This window comes from Grampus griseus (genome assembly GCF_964374135.1).
Source record: "Grampus griseus genome assembly, chromosome: 2".
NCBI classification, from domain to species: domain Eukaryota; kingdom Metazoa; phylum Chordata; class Mammalia; order Artiodactyla; family Delphinidae; genus Grampus; species Grampus griseus.
Window position 1 is genome coordinate 93799295 of NC_139018.1, and position 25647 is coordinate 93824941.

A 25647-nucleotide genomic window follows, 5' to 3' on the forward strand; every position below is an offset into this window, starting at 1 on the left:
AGAGGAGTAACATCTTTTAATGTAAGTCCCCCTTATACTCCCCTGCCCCCCCTCAAGTATTTGGAGTATGCTTGCCCATGATGTAAAAAAAGAAATATGAAAAGCTAGAATGTTGAGGAGACTTTTAATATTGATGAAGAGACTGTTTAATGTTATTGGCAGAAATTACCTCTCACTCATTTAAATTTACTGTTGATTCTTTTCCCAATTTCTACAGATATGGTTTTCAAAAATGGAATTAGGGAATTAACGAATTTATCTTTCCTGGTTTGTTTTGGTTTCAAAAGTAATATATGCTTGTTACCAAAAAATTTTATAACTAGAGAAATACATAACATGGACAGTTAAAGTCTCTTGAGGTCTTACCTCCTAGAGATAACTGCTTTTATAGTTTGGTAGATTAGAATAAAAAATTAATAATAAATGTGTAATTCTTTCTTTTTAGCTTCAGGTAACAGCTGGTATTTTACAATCATCTGGTCCATAATCTTTTCAAACTAATAAATGCCTGATAATTCAGATGGTTTATTTAGATTTTATTTTTTATCTTTAGGGAGATTATACGAAGAAAAGCTGTCCTAGCATTATATAAATTCTATCTTATCGCTCCTAATCAAGTACAGCATATCCATATTAAGTTTCGGAAAGCACTTTGTGACAGAGATGTTGGGGTCATGGCTGCATCCTTGCACATATACCTTAGGATGATTAAGGTAAGTTGGCATTTTGAGCAGGTACTGAGTAGCTACCATTAGAAAAATGTAATTATGTAATTAAAAGAAAACTCATATTTTTCAGTAAAATGCTTAAGTCACATTTAAATTTGTATTATTGACACTTTAATAGTAATTTTTGCATGTTGTTGATCGCATGAGTTGTAGACAGATTATAGATTTAGTCTTTTTTTATGCCTAAAATTTTTTCATGTTACGAAAGAAGCATGGAAAAATGGTAGCTCTGGAAAGTGGTTGAAATTTTCAGATTTGTGGTTTTTCAAGCAGTGCCTCCCTTTTATACAACTTCATGGGATACATATAACAATTTATAGAAATGAGGAGAGCTGGTGGAGAACGTGCAATGCATAGTCTACAGTGTTGTCTCCATACATTGATACTGTGTTGGAGGAGGAAGGGGGGTTGGATACTATGGTAAAAAATTTTTCTAAATGATGATACGGGTTTATACTAATTCAACCCCAGTGTATTGCCTGAAACCCTTTGTGTCTGAAAGTATATACTTGTGAGAGATTTCATCATACATCATAATGAAATGGAATATGCTGTTGAAATCAATTAAAAATTACAGAAACTGAAGGTTGTCTTTACTTTTATGCATTGTGTGCTCCAAAATAGTGTGGTATAAATAGATAATTGATATTAAATCTTATTTTTCCTCTAACATTTATTAAACTCTGAAAGAGCTATTATTTCCCTTCCAAAAATTTGTCCTTGATACACAGTAAAAATTACAATGAAGAGTCTAACATTCATTTTGAGGAATGTGTATTTAATTTCCCCAGTTCAGGCAGATGGTTACTAGACCTATAGTGGTGATCAATTCGTAATATACATAAATGCTGAATCACTATGTTGTACACCTGAAACTAATATAGTATTGTATGTTAACTACACTTCAGTTAAAAAAAATAAGATGAAAAAAAAATTTCCCCAGTCCAAGAGATTAGTCAGATAGATAATCAAGGCATACTCATTCAGAATCACAAATATGTTTAAATACTATAGAGTTAATTAATTTTTGATAAGCAGGCTTACTGATTTTGGGGGTTTTAAATGTTTGAGTAATTTTGGCTATGCTCTTCCACCTGGAACATATTTAGTTCAATCACATGAGAAGTCTTTTGAAAACAAAATTCAGAGATTGGAAACAGACCTTGGTTTTCATCAAAAGTAGAGGTATTACTGCTTTTTTCAGTATGTCAGTTTTCAATTTTTGCTTTAATTGCTGATACTAGCTTTTAAAGGTTCTAAGATGTAATTATAGAACTTTGGAAATGTGATTAAACTGTATAGGAAGTAGGAAGTGGTGGAAGCTTTTTGGGGCATGATTCAGCTCTGGATCTGGTAGCCAGAGGAGTTTCATGGTGGAAGAAATTACACAGTTAGAGGACTGTTTCTTTAAATATGAACATGAAACTTATTAAGTGAGCATGTATTAAGTTAGATTCTATATGGCATTTCAACCAGGTCTATTTTATTTTTAAGACATTATTATTAACAGAAAGTTTTTTGTTTTGCTTTACTTTGTTTTTTGGATGTAGGAGAATTCATCTGCATATAAAGACTTGACTGGGAGTTTTGTAACAATTTTGAAGCAAGTGGTTGGAGGAAAACTCCCCGTAGATTTCAATTACCACAGTGTACCAGCACCATGGTTACAAATTCAGCTGTTGAGAATACTAGGACTTCTAGGAAAAGATGATCAAAGGTAAACTATTCTAGGTAAATTTGATAGGCTTTAGTCATCTAGAGGTTTCATGATAAACCAGCTTCTCCCAATGCTTAATTGACTTAATAGTGATAAATAAGCCACTATAAGAAGTGTAAAAATTCAGATTGCTGGGATAATCCTGGCTCTCTGGTTATCTCAGTCCTACTCACAGTGCAAGATACCTTTGAAGCTCCATATGTTCCATGAAACTTTCTTAACCATTCTAGTTTGGGGCTTGGGAAACTTTTTTATAAAGGGCCAGATAAATATTTTAGGCTTTGTGGGCTATATGTTGTCTATTGCAACCATTTAATTCTGCTGTTGTATACAGCTCAAAAGCAGCCATAGATAATATGTAAATGAATGAGCACAGCTATGTTCCAAAAAAACTCTTTAAGGACATTAAAACTTGAATTTCATATAATCTTTTTGTGTCATGAAATATTATTCTTTTGATTTTTTTTCAACCACTTAAAAATGTAAAAACCATTCTTAGCCTGTAGCCAATACAAAAACAGGCATCTGGACAGATTAGGCATGCAGGCTATAGTTTGCTTACCCTGTTGCTCTAATTGGAACAATTCATTTGTTTGAATTACTCTTTTAGGCAGTAATTTTATTAAACTTTATGGGTACCTTTCCAGTTACATATATTTTTGTAACTTTTAATTTTGCTGTAGTTTTTCAAGCTTACAGAAAAATTCCAAGAATAGTACAGGGAGCTCTCTCTACCTCTGTTCATCAATTATTTGTATTTGCTTTATCATTCTTTCTCTCTCTGTGTGTGCATGTGTGCACACCTGTTATTTTTATTTAAGAATTTTTTTTTAAACTGTTCAAGAGCAACTAGATTTGGTCCCCTTGAGAGCAAGGACCATGGTTTGAGCCCCTGATGTGTTTCTGTCTTGAGAAAATACTATTGATCAGGTTCTGACTTTAGAGATGTGGTTTTGTTTTATACGGTAGGGTACAATTTATATACTAATCCTTTTTTAAAAAATTTTATTTATTTTTGGCTGCATTGGGTCTTCGTTGCTGTGTGTGGGCTTTTCTCTAGCTGCCATGAGCGGGGGCTACTCTTCGTTGCAGTGCACGGGCTTCTCATTGCAGTGGCTTCTCTTGTGGAGCACGGGCTCTAGGGCCCACGGGCTCAGTAGTTGTGGCACACGGGCTTAGTTGCTCTGCGGGATGTGGGATCTTCCCGGACCAGGGCTTCCCTGCATTGGCAGGCGGATTCTTAACCATTGCGCCACCAGGGAACTCCTATATGCTAATTCTTTAGTCTCACTTTACTAAGGGATTGTCCTCTAGGCTATTATTGCTCCTAGTAATGTCTCCTCAGTGTCATGTCAGCATCCGTCTTTGGTGAGCTCCTGATGAGCGCTAACTGGGCTATATCACTCTTGGTGTTGCTATTTTACTTTTTTCTATGTTTATGAATCTCAACCTTGATTGAAACCTAGGGTGAAAACCTGGAGTTGATGGACCAGACACACACATTGGAAATGTTTGTCCTATTTTGGAGCTCTAGTTGGAGTTCACTAGAATTCTGTTGTAAAACCATGAATTTCATAGTAATGCATTCAGACCTCACTGGTCCAAAAGGATTTAATGCCATCATATGTTGTCAGGAAGTAACTTTGGAGGCATTTAGTGAATTTACTAAATTCATTAACTCATTATCTTCCTTCTTTCCTTCATGGATGAATTTGAAGAATATGTACAAAGATGAGTATGTTGAATAGAGTTCAGAGAGGTCAGTTGAATAGAAATTAGGCTTAATTAAATGAATAAAGAGTAGAACTCTCTTATAATGTTATGGAACATTAGAATGTTCGTTCCCTCCTTTGTTGTTTGAACTCTAATAAGATTTTATGTTAACGTATATTTCTTAAGTTATGATTAGCTCAATGTGGCAAAGTAAAAATGTTAAGTTATTTTATAACAGGATTCTAATGTATTTAATTGAAAGAACTTACTGGAAAAATCTCTTATATTTATGGTCTTTTGTATGTATTGTTTGAATATTTTCTTGTGTTTTATAGCATTCTGCTTCTTAGGTTATTAACATTTAGCTCAATCATGTCTGCAAATGTTTCCACATTTCGTGTGGTTAATTATGACTCTTATGCCAGACATTGGCTTTTAAAATTGGGCAACTATACCATAATCTAAGTGTAGTATTACCAAATTTAGGGAGGGAAGGATTTATAATGTCTACTATATGGTTGTTGTCTGTGCAAGAAATGCTTACATAATAAAATGAGGAATTTTAGGATATGGTTCTGGATTCTCACTGGATATTTATACTTTAGTTAAGATGCAATAGAAGTACATGCATTTCATATTGAGTTTTACAGCTGTACATTTGGGAAAAAAAGACATTTTCTGAGAAAGTTGTAACATACATGATATGTAATTTGTATAGCCCCAGATTATTTTCATCTTTTTGTTTGTTTTATAGTGTAGTTTCTCTGCAAGAAACAACTATGTATTCTGTGGGTCGGGGTTTTTTCTGTTTTTGTTGTTACTTTTTTTTTGGCTACGCCACGTGACCTATGGGGTCTTAGTTCCCGACCAGGGATTGAACCTGTGCCCCCTGCATTGGAAGCGTGGAGTCTTAACCACTGGACTGCCAGGGAAGTCCCTGGGTATTCTGTTTTGATGGTGCTTTTTTCTATTAGTGCTTTTTGAGTTTACAAAACATACAAAAATATCAGCTGAGAAGCCATAGTTTTCACACTGGCCTCTTGGAGAGGACTTTTCCTTGGAGAAAAGGCTTGGTGGCAGAGTGCTAGGGCTCTATAAAACACTGCAGTTTTGTGTAGTATCTACCTCAACCCAGTAACTATAACTGTAATCAGTGACCATAAAGACATAGGAATGGTTTTAATCTGTTAATTGCACAAAATATAATTTCTTTATATTTAACATAAATGAAAGTTAAAATTTTCTTTCTGATGAACCTGGTACTGCTCAAAGAAAGACTAGTATTTGAATATTTTTTAAAAACTAAGTGTTTGAAATACAGATAATATACTGTCTGGAGTAATCTGGTTATGTAAAGTATTAGAGTAGTAACTTTAAACAGGTAGAAATATTATATTACGAAGAAAATTATAAAAGATAGCATGTTCAACCAAACAAAAACTTTGTTAAGTAGGTACAGATTGAGGAAAGAGTTGATTGACTTATCTCTTCATTGACTAGTCAGCTTTGATAAAGCAGGAAGTTAAACTCATGAAAAAGAACAAATGGAATCTTTAAGAAGTGAAATTCCCAATTCATAAAATGAATTTCTTTCACTTCTTTTCTGTAGATCCTCAGTTTTAAAGAGAGAGAAGTTTGAAAAACTATGTTTTATTGGGTTATAATACTATAATTCTACTGCAAATAAAATATCTTTTAAACAGGACAAGTGAATTAATGTATGATGTTCTCGATGAATCCTTACGAAGAGCTGAGTTAAATCACAATGTCACATATGGTAGGTAACATATGTAAATGCTGCTCTAATGACTAATAATGTTTTCAGTATTATACCTAAATCTGTGTTAGAATATTATAAATTTCAATAGAATTTTAAATGTTAATTTTTACGGTGGTTTTGGGATTATTATTTTTCACTGGAAGCATTGAATAACTAATAAAAATAATTTGAAATTACGCCATTGTTTAAATGTTGACCTAAATTGACTATTACAATTGTCTCTCTTTTCAAGTCTTTATTTTTAAAGAGAAATTGTCTCTGTATTGAAAATGTCCATCAAGCATCTAATTGACTGTGAAGATAACCTAGTAGGTCCATTCCATACTTAAGACAGTTCTTAAATGAAATAATCAGTCAACTAGTCACCAAATATTTCTTAAGTTTTTGTTATTTATCAGACCCTGTGAAAGATGCTTGGAATACAGTCGTGAATAAAATAATATCGTTGAGCTCACAGCCTAAATAGATGGAAGGGGACAGGTACTAGAAATATTACAGAAATGAATTTACAAGGTACTCTGGAGAATACAGCAGCTAGTCTTAGATGAGAGGGAGAACAAGGAAGGCTTTTCTGAAAAAGTGATATTTAAGAAGATAACTGAAGGATGAGTACGATATAGATAAGAATATATAGATATGGAATAATGTACTTTTTAATGAAGAGACAATAGCTATTTATGTTAAATACAATTTTACAAAGTAATTTAGTGATAAGAGACAAGAGTAAAATGGGGGAGGAGGGAGGAGAACTGAGAAAAGTAACCAAAAAAACTTCCAGTCTTAATAGCCAGAGGGAAGAACTCTTAGTTCTTTATTGATCAGCCTGAGAAAGCTCGTTGAAGAAATTGGGATATTTGGAGATATTTAAAGGATAGAAGTAAAACAGTTTGAATCTCACCTGGTATGGAGAAGGGCAGTAGAAGAGGTATAGAGAGGTATAACTCAAATGAGAAGTCATTTCTTAATCTGGTAAAATACCGTGAAGTAGGGGATGGAGACTTGTTCTTTCAGACAATGGTAAACTGTGGATCTTTAAGAACAATGGTTGTAGAAGTGCAGAGTAGACTAGAGGGCAGAAATTGAACTAGTTTAACTGTAATAAAAGTGCTTGACAAAAATGCAGTAGGAATAAAAAGAAAGGATTGCATGCATAAGACTAGTATGGAAAAAATAATGCACGTGGTAGTGAATTGGGATAGTAAATTTTGAAGCATAGATTTATGTTTTGCGTGTATAAATGGTAATTAAGGTAATAAGTGTGGTGTATTCATTTGTTCACCCAGTATTTATTGAATGCCTACAAAACAAAAATTTAATTTGTAAACTAGGTACAGATTGAGGAAAGAGTTGATTGACTTAATGTATTCCTCCGTGGTAAGTGTGGGAGCTTAAGGGAAGAATAAGGTAGACACAGGCCCTGCCCTTATAAGTGTATAGTATAATGAATAGTTGACATCATCTAGGATCCTGCTATGTAATGAGAAGAATAAGGTGCCAGAGATAAGGATGATCATTATTGAGGCAGGTGGTTTGGCTAGGAGCTGTCAGTGTATCCAGAGTAGTGTCAGAATCTTTGGAGGCAGCTAAAGTAAATTAAAAAGTTTTGCTTGAGATATAATCATGGTCTAGGATAAGGGTTTGAAAGGCTCTCAAGGAATTCTGTTTAAAATCAATTTTCTGCTTTTCTTCCTTGCAGAAAGTTTTTTTTTCTTTCTGTAATTGACATTTCAGCTTTAATTTTTAAATTTTTTTGAATAGGTAATATATGCACATGGTTCAGAATTCAAAAGGTACAAAAGGGTATACAGTGAACAGTAAGTGTCCCTTTGACCCTTATGACCCACCACCCAGTTCCCCCTCCTGGAGATAACCACTGTTACTACTTCCGATTTAGAGAATACTGTATACCTGAGGAAATATTTTTTAATGTTCTCCATTAGGACATCCTTCTTTTATTAAGATTGCTGGGACCAGTGCCAACAGTTTATTTCTTTGTAGTCTGTCAGTCCAGTGTTTCACCTTGCCAGAGAAACTTAGTTTCTGTTGTTTCCCTTTTTTCCTTTATTTATCTTCTCTTTGTTCTACATTTCCCCCCCTGTATTTGTACTGATACAGTTTATAGCTTACAGTGAGTTTATCAATGGTAGAGTGTTCTCTAGTAAACCTAATATAAATATCTTATTACTTAAAAATGTGAATTTTAATTATAAACTTCATAAGGGCAGGGACTGTGTCTGTCTTATTGGCCAGCATATCCCAGTATCTGGCACTGGATTACTCAGTGAGTAATATGTTTTAATTGAATTGATGGAAGAGAAAGTTATTTTACTTTTATCAGTTATCTTACTGGGTTTCAGTCTTAATATTTTTTAAACTGTATTTTTATGAAAGTTTCATTATTATAACTTAGTGTCAAATCAAGAAATAAATCACATCAGAGGCATTTACTGAGTATCTGCTATGTGCCAGGCATTGCATAAAGTGATGTAGAGGATATGAAGAAGTATTAAATATAATCTTTGCCTTCAAGGAATTTACAGTATAATGGAGAAGATAACTTATTTATGAAAGCATAATATCAGTATAAGGCAGAATGCAAAGGGGAGATAAAGTCAATAAATATTACAGGAGTCCAGAGGCGATAAAGATCACTCTGGGCTTCAGGGCACATAAAGATTTATTGATGTAATAGGACCTTGAAAGATAGGATTAAGATAGCCAGAAGGGAGGTTAAAAGTGGTTCTAAGGCAGAGGGAACATGAGAGAAGGTGCAGAGGCAGGCGTGTTTAAAACAGTTTCAGAGAACGGTGACTTGCCAGCCTGTTTGGACAGTTCATAGTGAAGCAGTGGGAAGCCCATATTGTGGAGGTCCTCCCATGGCAGCCAAAGGAACTTTATAATGTATAAATCTGGAGGTATGGAATAGTTTTGGGCAGGGTACTGATAAGATGAGAAAGACATTTTTAGTAAACTATTTGGTAAGTTGGGAGAATTACATAAAATGGAGTATAAGGGATAGAACCATCAAAAGTAGATAGAAGTACTTTTCCCACTAAGTACACCTAAAAACTCTGGACATTATATGTAAAATAAACATATAAGACTCTGAAAGGTGGATAAATGAAGGTAGACTGGTTAGGGACCTTTGCATTCAAGGAACAACACCAAGGTGAGTACCCTGGGCTTTCTTTTTGCCTCATATACCCCAGACTGGGTACTGAAGAGCCAGCAGTCTGAAAATGCCAACAGGTGCAGACAAAAGTGCCCTGAAAAAAGCCTGCTCTCTAGCCAAAGGACTAAGGGAAAAAGGGCAAACTAGCAAGATAGAAAACTTTTAGACAATAGCTCTTCTATTACAGTCAAGCATCACACAGAAAAAACTGTGGACCACCCACAGCGGCAGAGGCTGAATGGAGAGTCAAGATTTCCACCCTCACCAGATACAATGAGGTGCCCCAACCCTCCCATGGGGCTAGTGGTGAAGACCAAGAGGGGCAGCTGCAGTTTCATCCTGCCAGATGTTAAGGGGGACCCTCCCTGGCATTGCCAGTGGAGATGATGTGGGAAGCCTGGATTTCACATTATCCAGGAGCAGGGAATAATGAGGTACCCCTCCCATCTTTCCTGAGGTGGCATTAGAAGAAGTCTAGTGACGAGTTAGGACTTTTAAACTGGTCACATATACCAGGGCCACCCCCTTAATCTCAATGCAGGTCATATAGGGAGCAGTAACGGGGTGCCCCTCCCTCTTCCAGGCAGGATACTTCCATCCCCCATCCAGGAGGAACCAGCATCCCCTGCCTCGCCAAGTGTTAAAGGAGGCAGAGTGGACTGCCACCCTTATAGCATGGTACCCGCATCTCCCTGCCAGAGTGGTGACAGTAGTTAACTTATTTAAAATGAAAGTAAAGTCTAGTCTGAAGGATACAGTGTCAGTAGAACTTCTTCAAATTTTGTGCATAATCCTACCCAAAATATCTATGATAAAACCACAGTGTCACAAATGTTAGAATGTTACTAATTTTTAATTTGTTAATTTTTTACTTGATGGTATCTTGATTAGGACCTGGCTTCCTCTGGAAGAGTAAACAAAGCTCCACGATGCATTTTACCTTTAGAAATCCTTAGAGGCTCTACAGCAAGTCCCCTACGTACAAACAAGTTCCTTTCCGAGAGCACGTTTGTAAGTCCAATTTGTTCGTAAGTCCGACAAAGTTAACCTAGGTACTGAACCAACACAGTTGGCTGTATATACTGTACTGTAATACGTTTATAACACTTTTCACACAAATAATACATAAGAAACAAACACAAAAATAAATAAAGCATTTTTAATCTTACAGTACAGTACCTTGAAAAGTACGGTAGTACAGTACAACCGCTGGCATACAGGGGCACATTTGTATCTTCGAAAGTTTGCAACTTGAAGGTTCGTACGTAGGGGACTTACTGTATTCTTTTAACCACTGCAGTGAGGAGACAGCAGAGTACTTGCTTTTTCATTTATGGACTTAGACTTTTGTAGAGTTGGAGAATAAAGGCTATTAGCCTCTAAATTATTTAAAAATAATTTTAAAAACCTGTTAAGTTCATTTCAGCTCATTTATGCCTAGGTTGACTAATAAGTGCAATTTTTGAACTATTAATTTTACCTGAACTAGCTTTTCAGAAATCTTATGAGCGAGCATCTAAATATAAAAGTTTAGGTTTTAGATGGGTAATGAGAAGCTTTTGTTGTCAGTAAAACATCTTGATAGGAGAGCTCTAAATGGTAGAAATCCATAAAGGAAAATATGTCAGTTATGATAGAAAATGGAACATCATCATTTTTAATCTTACTTAGGACTAGCACGTTTGTTCAGGGTTTGGCAAACTTTTTCTGAAAAGAGGGCTAGATAGTAAATATTTTAGGTTTTGTGTCGGTCATATAGGTTTTTGTCATATATTCTCCTTTGTTTATTTTAAACCTTTAAAAATGTAATTGTATACCTAAAAGTAATAATTTTATATGTCAGTTATATCTCAAAAAATGTAAAAATCATTCTTAGTTCACAACTTACAAAGATAGGCTGAGGGCTGTGTTTAACGATGTGTTGCCTACTCCTGCCTTAGTTGATTAGTTAAGTTAGTTGACTAAGGCTCTCTCTGTTTACTTCGTGAAGTCATAAAATCAGCTTTTTTCATAGCACAGAGTAACGACTTTTTACAGCATAACATCTGGATATATAAAGAATCTTTTTAGGTTCAGTTGACTTACTTTGTAGGTTTTCCTTTAATTAAAGTCAGTTCCCTTCTTAAAGAGTTGTTTATTTCTTAAAAATCTTTCCTTCTGATTTCTTTTCTCTCTCCTTCTTTAGAAAGTATTTATTTATGTAAAACTTTTTACCAGAAATTTATATGTGTATCAATTGATAGGCAGCTTAGCAGTGTAAAACATAGTTAGTTGAATATTCAGGATCTTATATCCTGTACACAAATGTTTGATTGTTACGTTTTAAGCTTTTGGAAAAAGAGCAGGAGTGATTCTATCAAAGACACGATATGCTTCAACTATATAGTAGAACTGTTTTTAAGTCTGCTGATTCTGTGTCTCACTTCTCATTCTGTGATTCCACAGGACATGCAGGACTTAATGGTGCCTAAATGATTCTTCTTTACCATGGTGAAGCTCCAGCTCTTTGACTTATGCTCTTTAAGAGAGTTTGAAAAAAATTTTAGTATCCACTTTGATCATCTAATATAGCTATCAGATCTTTGATGAGACCAGAAAATCAAATTTGAACACTATTAAGATGTTCAGTAGATTTTCTATATCCTTGGAGGTTAATTGTTAAAAAGTGGTTTGAAGATTTTTGAGTAGTGGCCCTATTTTGAAATAAATGCTAGAGCATCCTGAAATGATTATGTTGAAATAAACTGCACTGAAATAAACTACATATACAGTTTCTATGTAAAAGTGGTAGAAAATGCCTAAGAATAAATTATTTTAAGCATTCAAGGAGTGTTGGAAGTATCTATTTATATGGGAACAATGAATGTATTACTTATGTGTCCGTTAGAATGTGATTTCCTTGAGGGCAGGGGTTTTTGTCACCGCTGTATCCATACTAGTAGAACAATGTCTGGCTCATAGGAAGTTTCAGAAAATACTTGTTGCATGACTGAATATATCATTCTTATCTATTAATATATATCATTCTCTTTAAATTGTACTGTGGTAACGTAATCCTAACAACTGTATAAAGCCTGAAAACAGTAAAGTTCTTATCTTTGAAAAATTTCCATAAGTAAGATTTTTGACTAAAACTGACCTTCCAATTAGTTTGTTTTGTTAGGAGTTCTACACAGATATATTCTTTTATTATGCCTTAATATGATCCCTGACATTATAATATTTTATTTCTGTAGCTATTCTGTTTGAATGTGTACATACAGTCTATTCTATTTATCCTAAATCGGAATTACTTGAGAAGGCTGCCAAGTGCATTGGAAAATTTGTTTTGTCACCTAAAATAAATCTCAAATATTTAGGTAAGATGATTGGTTCTTTTGATGGAAATTACCAAGAAAGTTTTTGAAATTTGCTGGGTATTTGTTTTATGTCACTTTCTATAATGTAATCTTTGCTTCTAGGATTGAAGGCTCTTACCTATGTTATCCAACAGGATCCCACTCTGGCTCTTCAACACCAGATGACAATAATTGAATGCTTAGACCATCCTGATCCCATTATTAAAAGAGAGGTAAACTGGTATTTTGAGTAATGTATGTGAAGTGTTACAATTTTTAAACTTTTTGTTGGTATTATGGAGAGAGATTAAAATGGTGGGCAGTGTGTATGTGCACACGTGTGTATTTTAACTTTTGAGTGCATTTTATTCTTTCTATTGAAGTTTAAGGAACTTTTCTAAAAAGCACTTGTGTCAGTAATTACAAGAATGCTTTATTTATTTATTTATTTTTTAAAAACATCTTTATTGGAGTATAATTGCTTTACAATGGTGTGTTAGTTTCTGCTTTATAACAAACTGAACCAGCTATACATATACATATATCCCCATATTTCCTCTATCTTGCATCTCCCTCCCAACCTCCTTATCCCACTCCTCTAGGTGGTCAGAAAGCACTGAGCTGGTCTCCCTGTGCTATGCAGCTGCTTTCCACTAGCTATCTGTTTTACATTTGGTAGTATATATAAGTCCATGCCACTCTATCACTTCATCCCAGCTTACCCTTCCCCCTCCTCGTGTCCTCAAATCCATCCTCTACATCTGCGACAATAATGGTTTTAAATTATGAGTTGGGGCTTCCCTTGTGGCGCAGTGGTTAAGAATCCGCCTGCCAATGCAGGGGAGCCCTGGTCCGGGAAGATCCCACATGCTGCAGAGCAACTAAGCCCGTGCGTCACAACTACTGAGCGTGTGCTCTAGAGCCCACAAGCCACAACTACTGAGCCCACGTGTTGCAGCTACTGAAGCCCATGCGCCTAGAGCCCATGGGCTCTCCACAACAGGAGAAGCCACCGCAATGAGAAGCCTGCACACCGCAACAAAGAGTAGCCCCCGCTCACCGCAAGTAGAGAAAGCCCACACGCAGCAATGAAGACCCAACACAGCCAAAAATATAAATAAATAAATACGTTTTAAAAATAAATAAAATAGAAAATGAAACAAATGCTGTCAAGACAAGAGCACTCTTAAAAAAATAATAAAAAAATAAATTATGAGTTGGAGGAGTTAGGTCCAGTTACCTGTATAGGATTCATTAATATCTTTTTTGGTCCAAGAATTGTATGAATCGGAGACCTGAACTCTATTCCCAGGTCTTCCTGTTAGTACAATTTTAAGAAGTTATTTATGATGATTAATTTTTTCCATTATTAACGTCTATAAACTAGGCTAATGCAGTCCCTATTGAATATGTAGGAATGTTGAAAGAATTAATAAAGATATCCCTAAAATGTTTTGAACTTTTTGGAAGGAAAGTTGTATAATTTACTTAATTTTTTTCAACTTTTTCCTTTTATAAAATTGCTTCAATATCTACTTGGGTGTCCATGTAGGTATATCTGTTAATTCTTATGTAGAGAATCACTTTATACCTTCATTTAAAATGGTATATGGGACCTAGGTAAGAAGAGTAGATAGTTTTATTTCTGATTTTAAAAATAATAAAGATAAAAAGAATCTACTAAACATCTAAATTACTTAAAAGCAGTGAATTAAAAGTAGTTTATTGAGAGAACACTGTATTACATTAAACAACTATAATTTTTAAAAGATAAGATTATGAATTTTGAATTTTAGTACTATTTTTGAAATAATATTTTCAAGAAGTTGCCATCTACATATATATACATACATGTTTTTTGCATTCATATTTTTAATCTTCTGAAAATTGTTACCTGCCTTGAATGAATCCAGGAAGTTTACAGATGTACTAATTTCTATGTGTGGACATTGTAGAAAAATGAGAAGATGCCAAGGGACAGTAACAAATAATTATATTGCTCTTCCACTTTGAACAGACATAGTGCATGCATTTTCTTTGTGTGGTTAAGTAAATTGAACACGGTTGACTTAGATACAGTTTTCTTATTGCTGTATTTATTTATTGGGATCTCATTTAAAAATGAGGGTCAAAGGGAAACTAGACAACTTTTAAAATTATGAAGTCTGATCTGTAGTGAGAAAAGTAGCTTGAATTTTTGGGGAAGGGTACTGAGTATCAGTGGTGCCCCAAGAAGGTACTGCAGTACTGTCTCCTCGATGCCACTGTCACTTCTAACCTCCATCAGTAACCATATGGCAAGAACTTTGGTCCTGGGATATGGAGTGACCTGTTGCTTGGGGCTGGGATTCCCTTTTACCTGATTTTATTACTTTTCTTTCGTAGCAGGGAAAAAGAAGGCAAGAAGGAGTTAACAGAAAAGACCTCTAGCCATGCAGTTCATAATACCAGTCCCCATTCAGTCCTGGAAATGCTAAATTTCATGGTCTTAGAGTAGGAAGTAAATTTGGTGTAGATTATCTTAAAATATGTGACATATAGAGTCTACAGGAAGCATGTCTGAAGCAGCTTCATAGGTTGAAAGTTATAAATACATGGGGAACCTATGTATTTATAGATTTTAAATGGTGTTAAGGATTAACTGGAACAGTTTAAAAAAAATTCAAAATCTGTTGTCCTTTGTACTTGAAGTCCTGGGTATAGGACTGAAAAATTAGAAAGAACCCTAAAGATAGATGAACAAGTTTGATGAGAAGGATATGTGGAAATTCTCCTGCAGCTAATATTGTTGCTCCTGAAATGCCAGTAAACGATGCTTTCTCATCATTGCCCTTTGTCTCCTACTGATTTCTGGGAACTGTGATATTTTTACAACCCTGATGTAGGGCCTCAGAAAGCCAGCCAAATGGGAGCTTACTCTGGTACTGGTCTTCCTTCATCTTTCTTCAGACAGCAAGAGGTATATGCCTCATCACTGAGAAAGCTGTAAAATGGTTCTTCCTTGATACCCGAGATTCTGAACGTAGGCCTTGCTGGGGTTTGAAGTGCTTGCACTACCTTATCCATCCATTAGAGACCATTTGCCCTTAGCTGACAAATCCATTCAAGTGTGGTTTTCTGTTGTTCGGGTAGTGTGGAAAAAGCATTTTGCAAGACTGGATTTTTATATGTGTATGCATGTATACACACACGCACGCACATGCATAGCACACAGGTATAAGTAATGTAGGTTTAAGAAGCTGTTACATTTTTAGAAAATAGATTATTAACCTTTTAACTTTTTAGTCTTTACATGGCCTGTCATGTAGCGATGTCAGATGATTATTATCTATATCAATAGAAGGCTTTTAGACTTTGGAATTGATTATAATTCCTTTTTTTTTTTTTGACAATAGTCTTAACCTTTCTTAAGTTCTGTTCAGTTAAAATGCATTTCTTGAGCACCTATTAACTGCCCAGTAGAGCTACATAAAAGTGGAAGAATCAACTGTTATAAACTTATATGTTACAGTATTTATTTGTTGTCATGCATAGTTTTATAATACTATTTTTATTTTTCTTTCTTAAATAGACTCTGGAACTTCTTTACAGAATTACTAATGCACAGAATATAACAGTGATTGTCCAGAAAATGCTTGAATATTTACATCAGAGCAAAGAAGAATATATTATTGTCAATTTGGTTGGCAAAATAGCTGAGCTGGCTGAGAAATATCCTTTGTTTGGACCATGAGTCATAAAATACCTTTAGTTACACAGTGACTTTAAAATAATTGCTCTAGGCATGGTCACTTGCAGGTTGAGTTCAGAGGCCCAGCAATAACTTCCATTCCTGATATTCAAGCCTCTCTTGCTGTCAAAAGCAATAATTTGTGTAGACTTCCTAGGGGATGACTTTTTTCCTGGTTCTTTTTATTCCATTGGTCAGTATTATCAGCAGGAGGATACAGGAATCTCAGTCTGATTCCTCTTAGAGTCCCTCCTTGTCTTTGACTTTACTTCCTACTCAGTTTCTTTCCTGAGTAAAAGTTCTTGTTGTTTTCAGGGGATTGTTGAGGGGATCAGGATGCTAAAATTTATCCTTTACACTACTGTTTATACTAGAAATTGTCACAGTGAAGTAGTTGCAACTCCATTTACATGTTACTTTCCTTCACATTTGTTTCTTAAAAGTCAAAGGAACTTTGCAGATCATGAGGTTACTCATCATTCTTTTTAAGATGTCTGTTGTTTAAATCTAAGATTGCGTGAATGAATAATGCTGATCAAAGTATCTTGGAAATTGCTTAAGTATAGTTTTGTCCTAACCGGTGCTATAGCTCTGGCCAGCAGAATGATAGAATTTTAGAACTGAAGAAGAACAGATTAGAAAAGAGGGTCAACAACTTGTTCAGATAGACATGTCACAACATTTAGTTTCTGAAGTGCATATCATTTTCCATTATGTTTTTGTCCATAGTTAGCTGAAACATTTCTTTCAATTATTTCAGAGTTATTTATTGGACACCTGTTATGTGCAATATATGGTGCTAGATAAAGCACCATGAACTGGTTTATTAAGTTTATTCAATAAGCTTTTACTGAGCACCTATTTTACATAAAGCTGGAGTAGAGAACAATTTATTGGCAGAAGTTAAAGGTATAAATGCCAAACTAGGATGAACTGAGGGTTATTTTTTTTTAAGATTTATACAGAAAGGATAATTTTAATAAGTGGCATTTGGAAGTGTACTTGTTCTTAACACTGTGGACACATATGCTCCTGATAATGCGTGGTTTATTCAGACAATGAATGCTGTATTTTCAGTAGGAGGAGATGTTATGCATCCTGATATTCCCAATAACTTTCTGAGACTGCTAGCAGAAGGTTAGTAAACTGTTGCATTCTGCAAAGATTTTAAAATTAAATGTTTTTATTACAGAGTCCTTAGAGAATTTAGTAGAAATTAAAATGGTATATTAATTTCTTTGTAGGTTTTGATGATGAAACAGAAAATCAACAATTAAGGCTCTATGCAGTTCAGTCTTATTTCACTTTACTAGATGTGGAGAATGTGTTCTACCCACAGAGATTTCTTCAAGTTATGAGTTGGGTGAGCAAAGTACATTGAATCATAAATGTTTATAATATAATTTTTTTATAAAGTCAAATACTAATAATATATTTCTTCAGAAATCATTCAGTTCTACTCAGTTAACTCCTTCAGCTATCAATTTTCTTTCCCAGTGGCTACCTTCTATCGCTTAACTATTTACTTATCTATTCATTCTCTCTGGCCATCTCACTTGACTAGTCTTTTAAATACGGGTATTTATTTAGATGCCTGTCTGTGTCTACAATGCATTTGTTGTGTTTTCTATGTGAATCTGTTTTTGAATATGTGAATACTCATATATCTGTGCTATGTTAGCTTTCTATTGCTGCATAATAATGTTACCACAAACTTAAAACAACATACATTTGTTATCTCACAGTTTCTGTGGGTTAGGAGTCCAGGCATGGGTTCTCTGCTTAAGGTCTTTCAGGGTTTCAATCATCGTGTCACTTGAGGCTGCTGTTTCATCTGAAGCTTGATTAGTAAAGGATCTGCTTCCAAGCTCACATGTGGTTGTTGGCAGAAATCAGTTTCTTGCAGCTGTAAGACTGAGGGTTTGAGGTTCAGACTGTTGACTGTTGCCTGCCCTTAGCTCCAAGAGCTGCCCTCAGTTTCTTGCCAGGTGGGCCTCCCAACACGGCTGCTTGCTTCATCAAAGCCAGCAAGGAGATCATCTCTGCAAAACAAGGTCACAGTTTTACGTTATATAAACCTACATAATCGTATACATCCTGTCACCTTTGTATATTCTTTCTTGTGCATATGAGTGAGCATTTCTTTAGGGGGAGATTTGGAGAAGTGCAGCTCTGGGTCATAGGATATTCACACTTTAATATTTTATGGTTTTGTCAAATGTTAGCATGTTAACCATAATTTTACCCAGACTTTTATTAAAGAATTCTTTTCTAATCTACAGGAAAGTTGAAAAAATGGCATAATAAATACCCCTATACTTTTCACCTAGATTCCCAGTTAATATTTTTAACCACCTTTGCTTTACTGTATCTATTTGGTTCCCTAAGATCTTATGGAAAAACCCGAACGAACTTTTTGGCCAACCCAGTACATCTATATCTATAGCTAGGTCTACCTATATACAGTTTGTTTTGTTGAGCCATTTAAAATTGAGTTGCAGGGGCTTCCCTGGTGGCACAGTGGTTGAGAGTCCGCCTGCCGATGCAGGGAACATGGGTTCGTGCCCCGGTCCGGGAAGATCCCACGTGCCGCGAAGTGGCTGGGCCTGTGAGCCATGGCCACTGGGCCTACGTGTCCGGAGCCTGTGCTCCGCAACAGGAGAGGCCACAACAGTGAGAGGCCCGTGTACCACACAATAAAATAAAATAAAATAAAATAAATAAAAATAAAATTGAGTTGCAGACCTCATGACACTTACCCTATAAAAAATTCAGTGTGACTCTCCCAAGAGTGATGTTCTAGATAACCATAAAACCATTATTGCACCTAAGAAATGTGACCTTAATTCATTAATATCACCCAATATACAGTCCATATTCAGACTTATCCAGTTGTCCAAAAAATGTCTCTTATGACTATTTTTCTACTCCTCCCAATCCCATATCAGGTTAAGATTCACAAATTGCATTTAGCTATGTCTTTTATTTTACAGTGATGCGCAGTTTCTTTTTGTTTTCATGACATTGATTTTTTTGGATGAATACTGTTGACTTGCAGAATGTCCAGCATTCTGAATTGGACTATTTCTAGTTCAGTTAAACATTTTTAGCAAGAATACTACATTGTCAATATGTATTTCTCACTGCATTGTATCAGGATGCATATAATGTCAGTTCCTCCAATTATTGGTGATAGTAAATTCTTTTGTTTGGTTAAGATGGTGACCTTTGTAAAGGTTCTTGCCATTGTAAACGTGCTGTTTCTCCTTACTAATTTAGAACTAATCTGTGAGGTGATTCTGTGAGACTTTGTGAACATCTGTTCTTCAACTATCTTTCATCAATGGTTTTAGCATTGATAATCCTTGTCTAAATTGATTGTTGTATTTGGTGGCCATTTGTATTTTCCTCCATGAACACGATATGTTCATATATTTAGAGTGTTTCTTTTTCTACAGCATACAAATCCTGTACCTGTTTTGTTAGATTTATACTTAGGTACAGATGGTCCCTGATTTAAGATGGTTAAGCTTATGATTTTTCAAATTTACGATGGTGCAAAGTGATACAAATTCAGGAGAAACTTCAAAAATTTTTTTAATTGAAGTATAGCTGATTTATAATAGTATATTAGTTTCAGGTGTATAGCATGGTGATTCATTATTTTTGCTGATTATATTCATTATTGATTATTACAAGATAATGGGTATAATTTCCTGTACTATACAGTATATCCTTGTTGCTTATCTATTGTATACATAGTAGTTTGTGTCTCTTAATCCCTTACCCGTAACCTGCCCCTTCCCCTTCCCTCTCTCCACTGGTAACCACTAGTTTGTTTTCTGCTTCTTTTCATTTTATTGAAGTATAGTTGATTTACAGCATGTGTTAGTTTCTGGTGTACAGCAAAGTGATTCAATTATACATATATGTACATACTCTTTTTCATATTCTTTTCCATTATGATGTAGTACAGGATTTTGAATATAGTTCCCTGTGCTATACAGTGGGACATTGTTGTTTATCTATTCTATATATAGTAGTTTGTATCTGCTAATCCCAAATTCCTAATTTATCCCTCCCCCAACCCCTTTCTCCTTTGGTAACCATAAGTTTGTTTTCTATGTCTGTGAGTCTGTTTCTCTTTTGAAGATAAGTTCATTTGTGCCATATTTTAGATTCCACATATAAGTGATATATGGTGTTTGTCTTTCTCTTTGACTTCACTTAGTATGACAATCTCTAGGTCCACCCATGTTGCTGCAAATGACATTATTTCATTCCTTTTTATGGGTGAGTAGTATTCTATTGTGTATATATAGCACATCTTCTTAATCCATTCAATATGTTGATGGGCATTTTAGGTTGTTTTTTTGTCTTGGCTGTTGTAAATAATGCTGCTATGATCACTAGAGCGTGTATCTTTTCAAATTATAGTTTTCTCCAGGTATATGCTCAGGAGTGAGATTGCTGGATCATATGGCAACTCTACTTTTAATTTTTTTAAGAAACCTCCGTACTGTCTTCCATAGTGGCTACACCAATTTAAATTCCCACCAACCATATAGGAAGTTTCCCTTGTCTCCACACCCTCTCCAGCATTTATTATTTGTAGACTTTTTGATCATAGTCATTCTCACAGGTGTGAGGTGGTATCTCATTGTGGTTTTTATTTGCTTTTCTCTAATAATTAGTGATGTTGAGCATCTTTTCATGTGCCTGTTAGCCATCTGTACGTCTTCTTTGGAAAAATGTCTGTTCAGGTCTTCTGCCCGTTTTTTCATTGGACTGTTTTGTTCTTTTGATATGAGCTGTTTGTATATTTTGGAAATTAAGCCAAAATATACAAATTGGTTGCATTATTTACAAATATTTTCTCGCATTATGAGGGTTATCTTTCATTTTGTTGATCGTTTCCTTTACTGTGCAAAAAGCTTTTAAGTTTAATTGCATACCATTTGTTTATTTTTGCCTTAGGAGACAGATCCAAGAAAATATTGCTACGATTTATGTCAAAGAGTGTTCTTTTCTAGGAGTTGTATGTCTCAGGTCTTACATTTAGGTTGTTAATCCATTTTGAGTTTATTTTTGTATATGTTGTGAGGAAATGTTCTAATCTCATTGTTTTACATGTAGCTGTCCAATTTTCCCAGCACCGCTTATTGAAAAGACTTTTTTCTCTGTCCTATACTCTTGCTTCCTTTTTTTGTAGGTTAGTGGACATTAGTGTATAGGTTTATTTCTGTATTTTGTTCTTATACCCTGCAATCTTGCTGAACTCACTTATTAATCTAGAATTGTTTTTTGTAGATTTCTTGAGACCATGTTAATAATTTTTGCATCTCTGTGCATGAGGGGTAGTGGTCTGTAGTTTTCTTGTTTTTTTCTGCTATGTTTGGTTTTGGTATCAAGGTAATACTGGCTTCATAAAATGCTTGGGAGTGTTCTTTCCTCTTCTGTTTCCTGGAAAGATTGTGTGCAAGGGTGTTGTTTAGTTTTTAAGGGTTTTGAAAATTTCTTGTTATCTTTCCTGTTACTGATTTCTAGTTTGATTCCATTGTTGTCAGAGAAAGTACTCTATAATTTCAGTTCTTTTAAGTTTTTTGAGGTTTATTTTATGGCCTAAGATATGATCTGTCTTATATGTTCTGTGGGTGCTTGAAAAGAGTGGGTATTCTGCTTATCGTTGGGTGGTGTGTTCTATAGATGTGGATTAATTCTTTCGGTGATGGTGTTGAGATGGGGTGTAGATATCTCTAACTATGTGGCCTCCACTGAGCCTGAGTCTCTGCTAGGCTTCCCCTGACACCACTCCAGCAGAGAGGGGGAGGGCTACTTATTTAAACTTGGGTGGAGGTGAAGTATAGGCTTCCTATGTAGTCTTCACAGACACTACGGAAGAGTGGGCCTTTCTACAGCTTGGCGGGGATGAAGTTCCTGGTTTTCACTCAGTCTCTCTGTTACCACCCTTGCTGGGGAGTTGAGATGCTTTTTACAACCTGGTAGGGGTTGAAGTCTTGACTCTCCACTCCACCTTTGCTGGTATGGGTTGGGCTACAGTTTTTTCTGTTTGGTGCTTGGCTGGAGTAGAAGGATTATTATCTGAAAGTTTTCTGTCTTCTTGGCCCTTTGGCTAGAGGGCAGGCTTTTCTTGGGACTTTTTTGTCCTTTCCCACTGGCATTTCTAGGTTGCTGGCTCTCAAGTACCCAGTCTGAGGTATATGAGGCAACAGGTAACCCACTGTATTGTTCCTTAGGTCCCAAGGTTCTTAGTGATCTGCCTTTTTTTCTCTACCTTTCAGTCTTTGTATATGTGTTTTATATATAACATCAAGGGTTTTTAGGCATACTTAGCAGGAAGAATAGTGGAAAAAATTCACCTACTCTATCTTCCTAGAAGCTTAAGTCCATTGATTTTTTTTTAACTAATTAATTTAATTTATTTATTTTTGGCTGCATTGGGTCTTCGTTGCTGCTTGCGGGCTTTCTCTAGTTGCAGTGAGTGGGGGCTACTCTTTTTTTTTTTTTTAACATCTTTATTGGAGTATAATTGCTTTACAATGGTGTGTTAGTTTCTGCTTTATAACAAAGTGAATCAGCTATACATATACATATATTCCCATGTCTCCTCCATCTTGCGTCTCCCTCCCACCCTCCCTATCCCACTCCTCTAGGTGGTCACAAAGCACTGAGCTGATCTCCCTGTGCTACGTGGATGCTTCCCACTAGCTATCTATTTTACATATGGTAGTGTATATATGTCCATGCCACTCTCTCACTTTGTCCCAGCTTATCCTTCCCCCTCCCCGTGTCCTCAAGTCCACTCTCTACGTCTGGCAGGTTGATTCTTAACCACTGTGCAACCAGGGAAGCTCAAGTCCATTGATTTTTGAACGGGGATTTAGGTTACCTGTTCTTCTAGAACTTCCTTCCATCTTTTATTAAACCAGTCAAAAAGTTATCTTACTATTTAAGGATTGAATTTATGTAGTCCTATTTCTTTTTTTTTCCTCTTCTTGTTACTAGCCATAAATCTTCCCTTGCCTATCACCTCACCTCACTGTTTTTTCTTGCTGGTCCCAGTATTATACATGAATATACTTCATAAATACTACTTAGGAAAGATCTCACACTCCATGAATTATCAGTTTATTAACGATCCTTAGACCGATAGGATTATATATCACCTGAATAAATTAGATGTAGGAAAGAGTATGTGTAAAATAATAGATCAGTGTTCGTCAGAGTCTCTTCTGTGGATCATCTACATCAGAATCAGCTGATGCTTTTTCAGAATGTGTATTGTATATCCCCACCACAGACATACTAAATCAGATTATCTGGGAGGAGAGTATAGAAATGTGTATTTCTATGAAACACCTCAGGTGGCTCTTATGCATACTAGTATGTGAGAACCACTTGTTTAAATGCTTATTGGAAAAAATAGTAACAGAATGTGAAAGTGCTTTTAAAAACCAACATCCAAACCTGGAAGTTCAGAAGAAAGCTAACTTGTAACGGTATGCTACTTTATATATTGTTAACGATAAAGATGTGGAAAACCTTTTTGTACTCACTTCCAGTTCTTGGTGTAATTTTGAACCTAAAATATACAATTGTATCTTTAATAATTTCTTCACCATGAGAATATGTTTAGTATAAATTAAATTCACTCTGGCAGTAGGCACTTTGTTTAAATTTCTGAGTATAGTTGTTATATAACTTGATATTTGCATATATACATTTCTTTATTTTAGGTTTTAGGGGAGTATTCCTACCTCTTAGATAAGGAAACGCCAGAGGAAGTTATAACCAAGCTCTACAAGTTACTTAGAAGTGACTCCATTTCTTCAGAAACAAAAGCCTGGATAATTGCTGCTGTGACCAAGTTGACACCTCAAGCACACTCTTCTAATATAGTTGAGAGATTAATCCAGGAATTTACCACATCTTTGGATACTTGTTTGAGACAGCATGCATTTGAATTAAAACATTTGCATGAGAATGTGAAATTTATGAAGGGCTTGCTTCCAGTTGATAAGAGTTGTGAAGACATGGTGGTAAGATATCTGCATTCCATCTTTTACAAAATTGCATTGTGTTTAAACAGATAATTCTTGCATTTGTGATATATCTGGGATATGCCAAAATGTAATTTCTGTAGCACTTTAGATGAAGGTTGGTATTTTTCTCACATTAGTGTGAGAGAGCATTTGAGAGCTTCTACTCAGTAGTGATCCTAAATAGTCAGGAAGACTAATCTGTTCTGGAGAACTGCAGTGCAGGGGTTTATAGTCTATGACAATCTCTTTTAACATATAATAATTTGAGAACTTAAAAATTTTATCTCCTTTGAACTTCTCTGTCATTTTATTATTGCTCTCTTTTCTTTGAGAATGTAAGAAAAAAACAGTTCTCCATTTTATTTTGTCCATCTACTATCTAAATCTTTACTACTTTGGAACCTGATCACCCGCCTTTTCTTCTCTCACCTACTTTCAGCCAGTGCTGCTTTTAATCCAAAGCACTTAGTTACTGCTCACCTCTGAATTCTCTGTCAGATTGGTGTAAATCTGAAAACTTCCAGAAGGAAGTCAGATTTGTTCAGATTTTTATATTAGATGTCATATAGTTGAAGAAGAGGGGAGGATGGGCAGTATTCCCACTAATTATGACTCAGATGTTCATGGCTTGTATTCATTTTGAACCTTTGTTCATTAATTTTTTTCATTAGCTCCTCATGGGTAGAGGCCTTGGTTTAACATTTGGTAGGCATTCCAGAGACTATATGAATAAATATGCTATACATAGTATTAAACTAGTTAGTTACTCTACTTCCCTTTTTTACAATAAAAGATAATGATGATGACATGGCTTCATCTCTTAAGAATCTTATCAAGGGACTTCCCTGGCGGTCCAGTGGTTAGGACTTTGCCTTCTAATGCAGGGGGTGTGGGTTTAATCCCTGGTTGGGGAGCTAAGATCCCACATGTCTCGTAACCAAAAAACTGTAACGTGAAACAGAAGCAATATTGTAACAAATTCAATAAAGACTTTAGAAGTGGTCCACATGGGGAAAAAAAACTCAAAAAAAAATCTTATCAAAACTAAACTTTGCCAAATGCACAGTGTGACATGCCACTTAAATTTTTTGAGAATTACCTGCTGTTCTAAATTATCTGAGCTGTTTGTATACATTTGGCTAAATTAGGAGAGGCAAATCTGTGGTTTCTGAGGTCGTTACTGCTATATTCTCTTGTGTATCTCATTTTTATTTCTCTCCTCACTTTTTCTTTTCTCCTTTTCCCCTTACTCTTTCTTCATCTCTTTATTTCTTTTCATTTAAGCATTCTCTTGTACCTTTCTATTCTTGTACTTGATTGAAATTAAGTAATTTTCCACAGGTTTGTAACAAAGCATTTTTAGGTAGAATGGAATAGGATAGTTAAAGGCACTGTGGGAGGCTGGA

General features: G+C 35.3%; 1 protein-coding gene across 2 annotated transcripts in view; it reads left to right on the forward strand.

Annotated features, from left to right (window-relative positions):
• The window catches only part of AP4E1 (adaptor related protein complex 4 subunit epsilon 1), a 93855-nt gene that overhangs the window by 13642 nt on the left and 54566 nt on the right, over positions 1–25647 (forward strand). For both annotated transcript variants that reach the window (XM_082648593.1, XM_082648594.1), the window contains exons 6-14: positions 554–713; positions 2279–2445; positions 5862–5935; positions 12347–12469; positions 12572–12681; positions 16020–16159; positions 17203–17315; positions 17423–17541; positions 23936–24238. In XM_082648593.1, the coding sequence (XP_082504719.1) occupies positions 554–713; positions 2279–2445; positions 5862–5935; positions 12347–12469; positions 12572–12681; positions 16020–16159; positions 17203–17315; positions 17423–17541; positions 23936–24238 (1309 nt within the window). The remainder of the gene's footprint in view (positions 1–553; positions 714–2278; positions 2446–5861; positions 5936–12346; positions 12470–12571; positions 12682–16019; positions 16160–17202; positions 17316–17422; positions 17542–23935; positions 24239–25647) is intronic.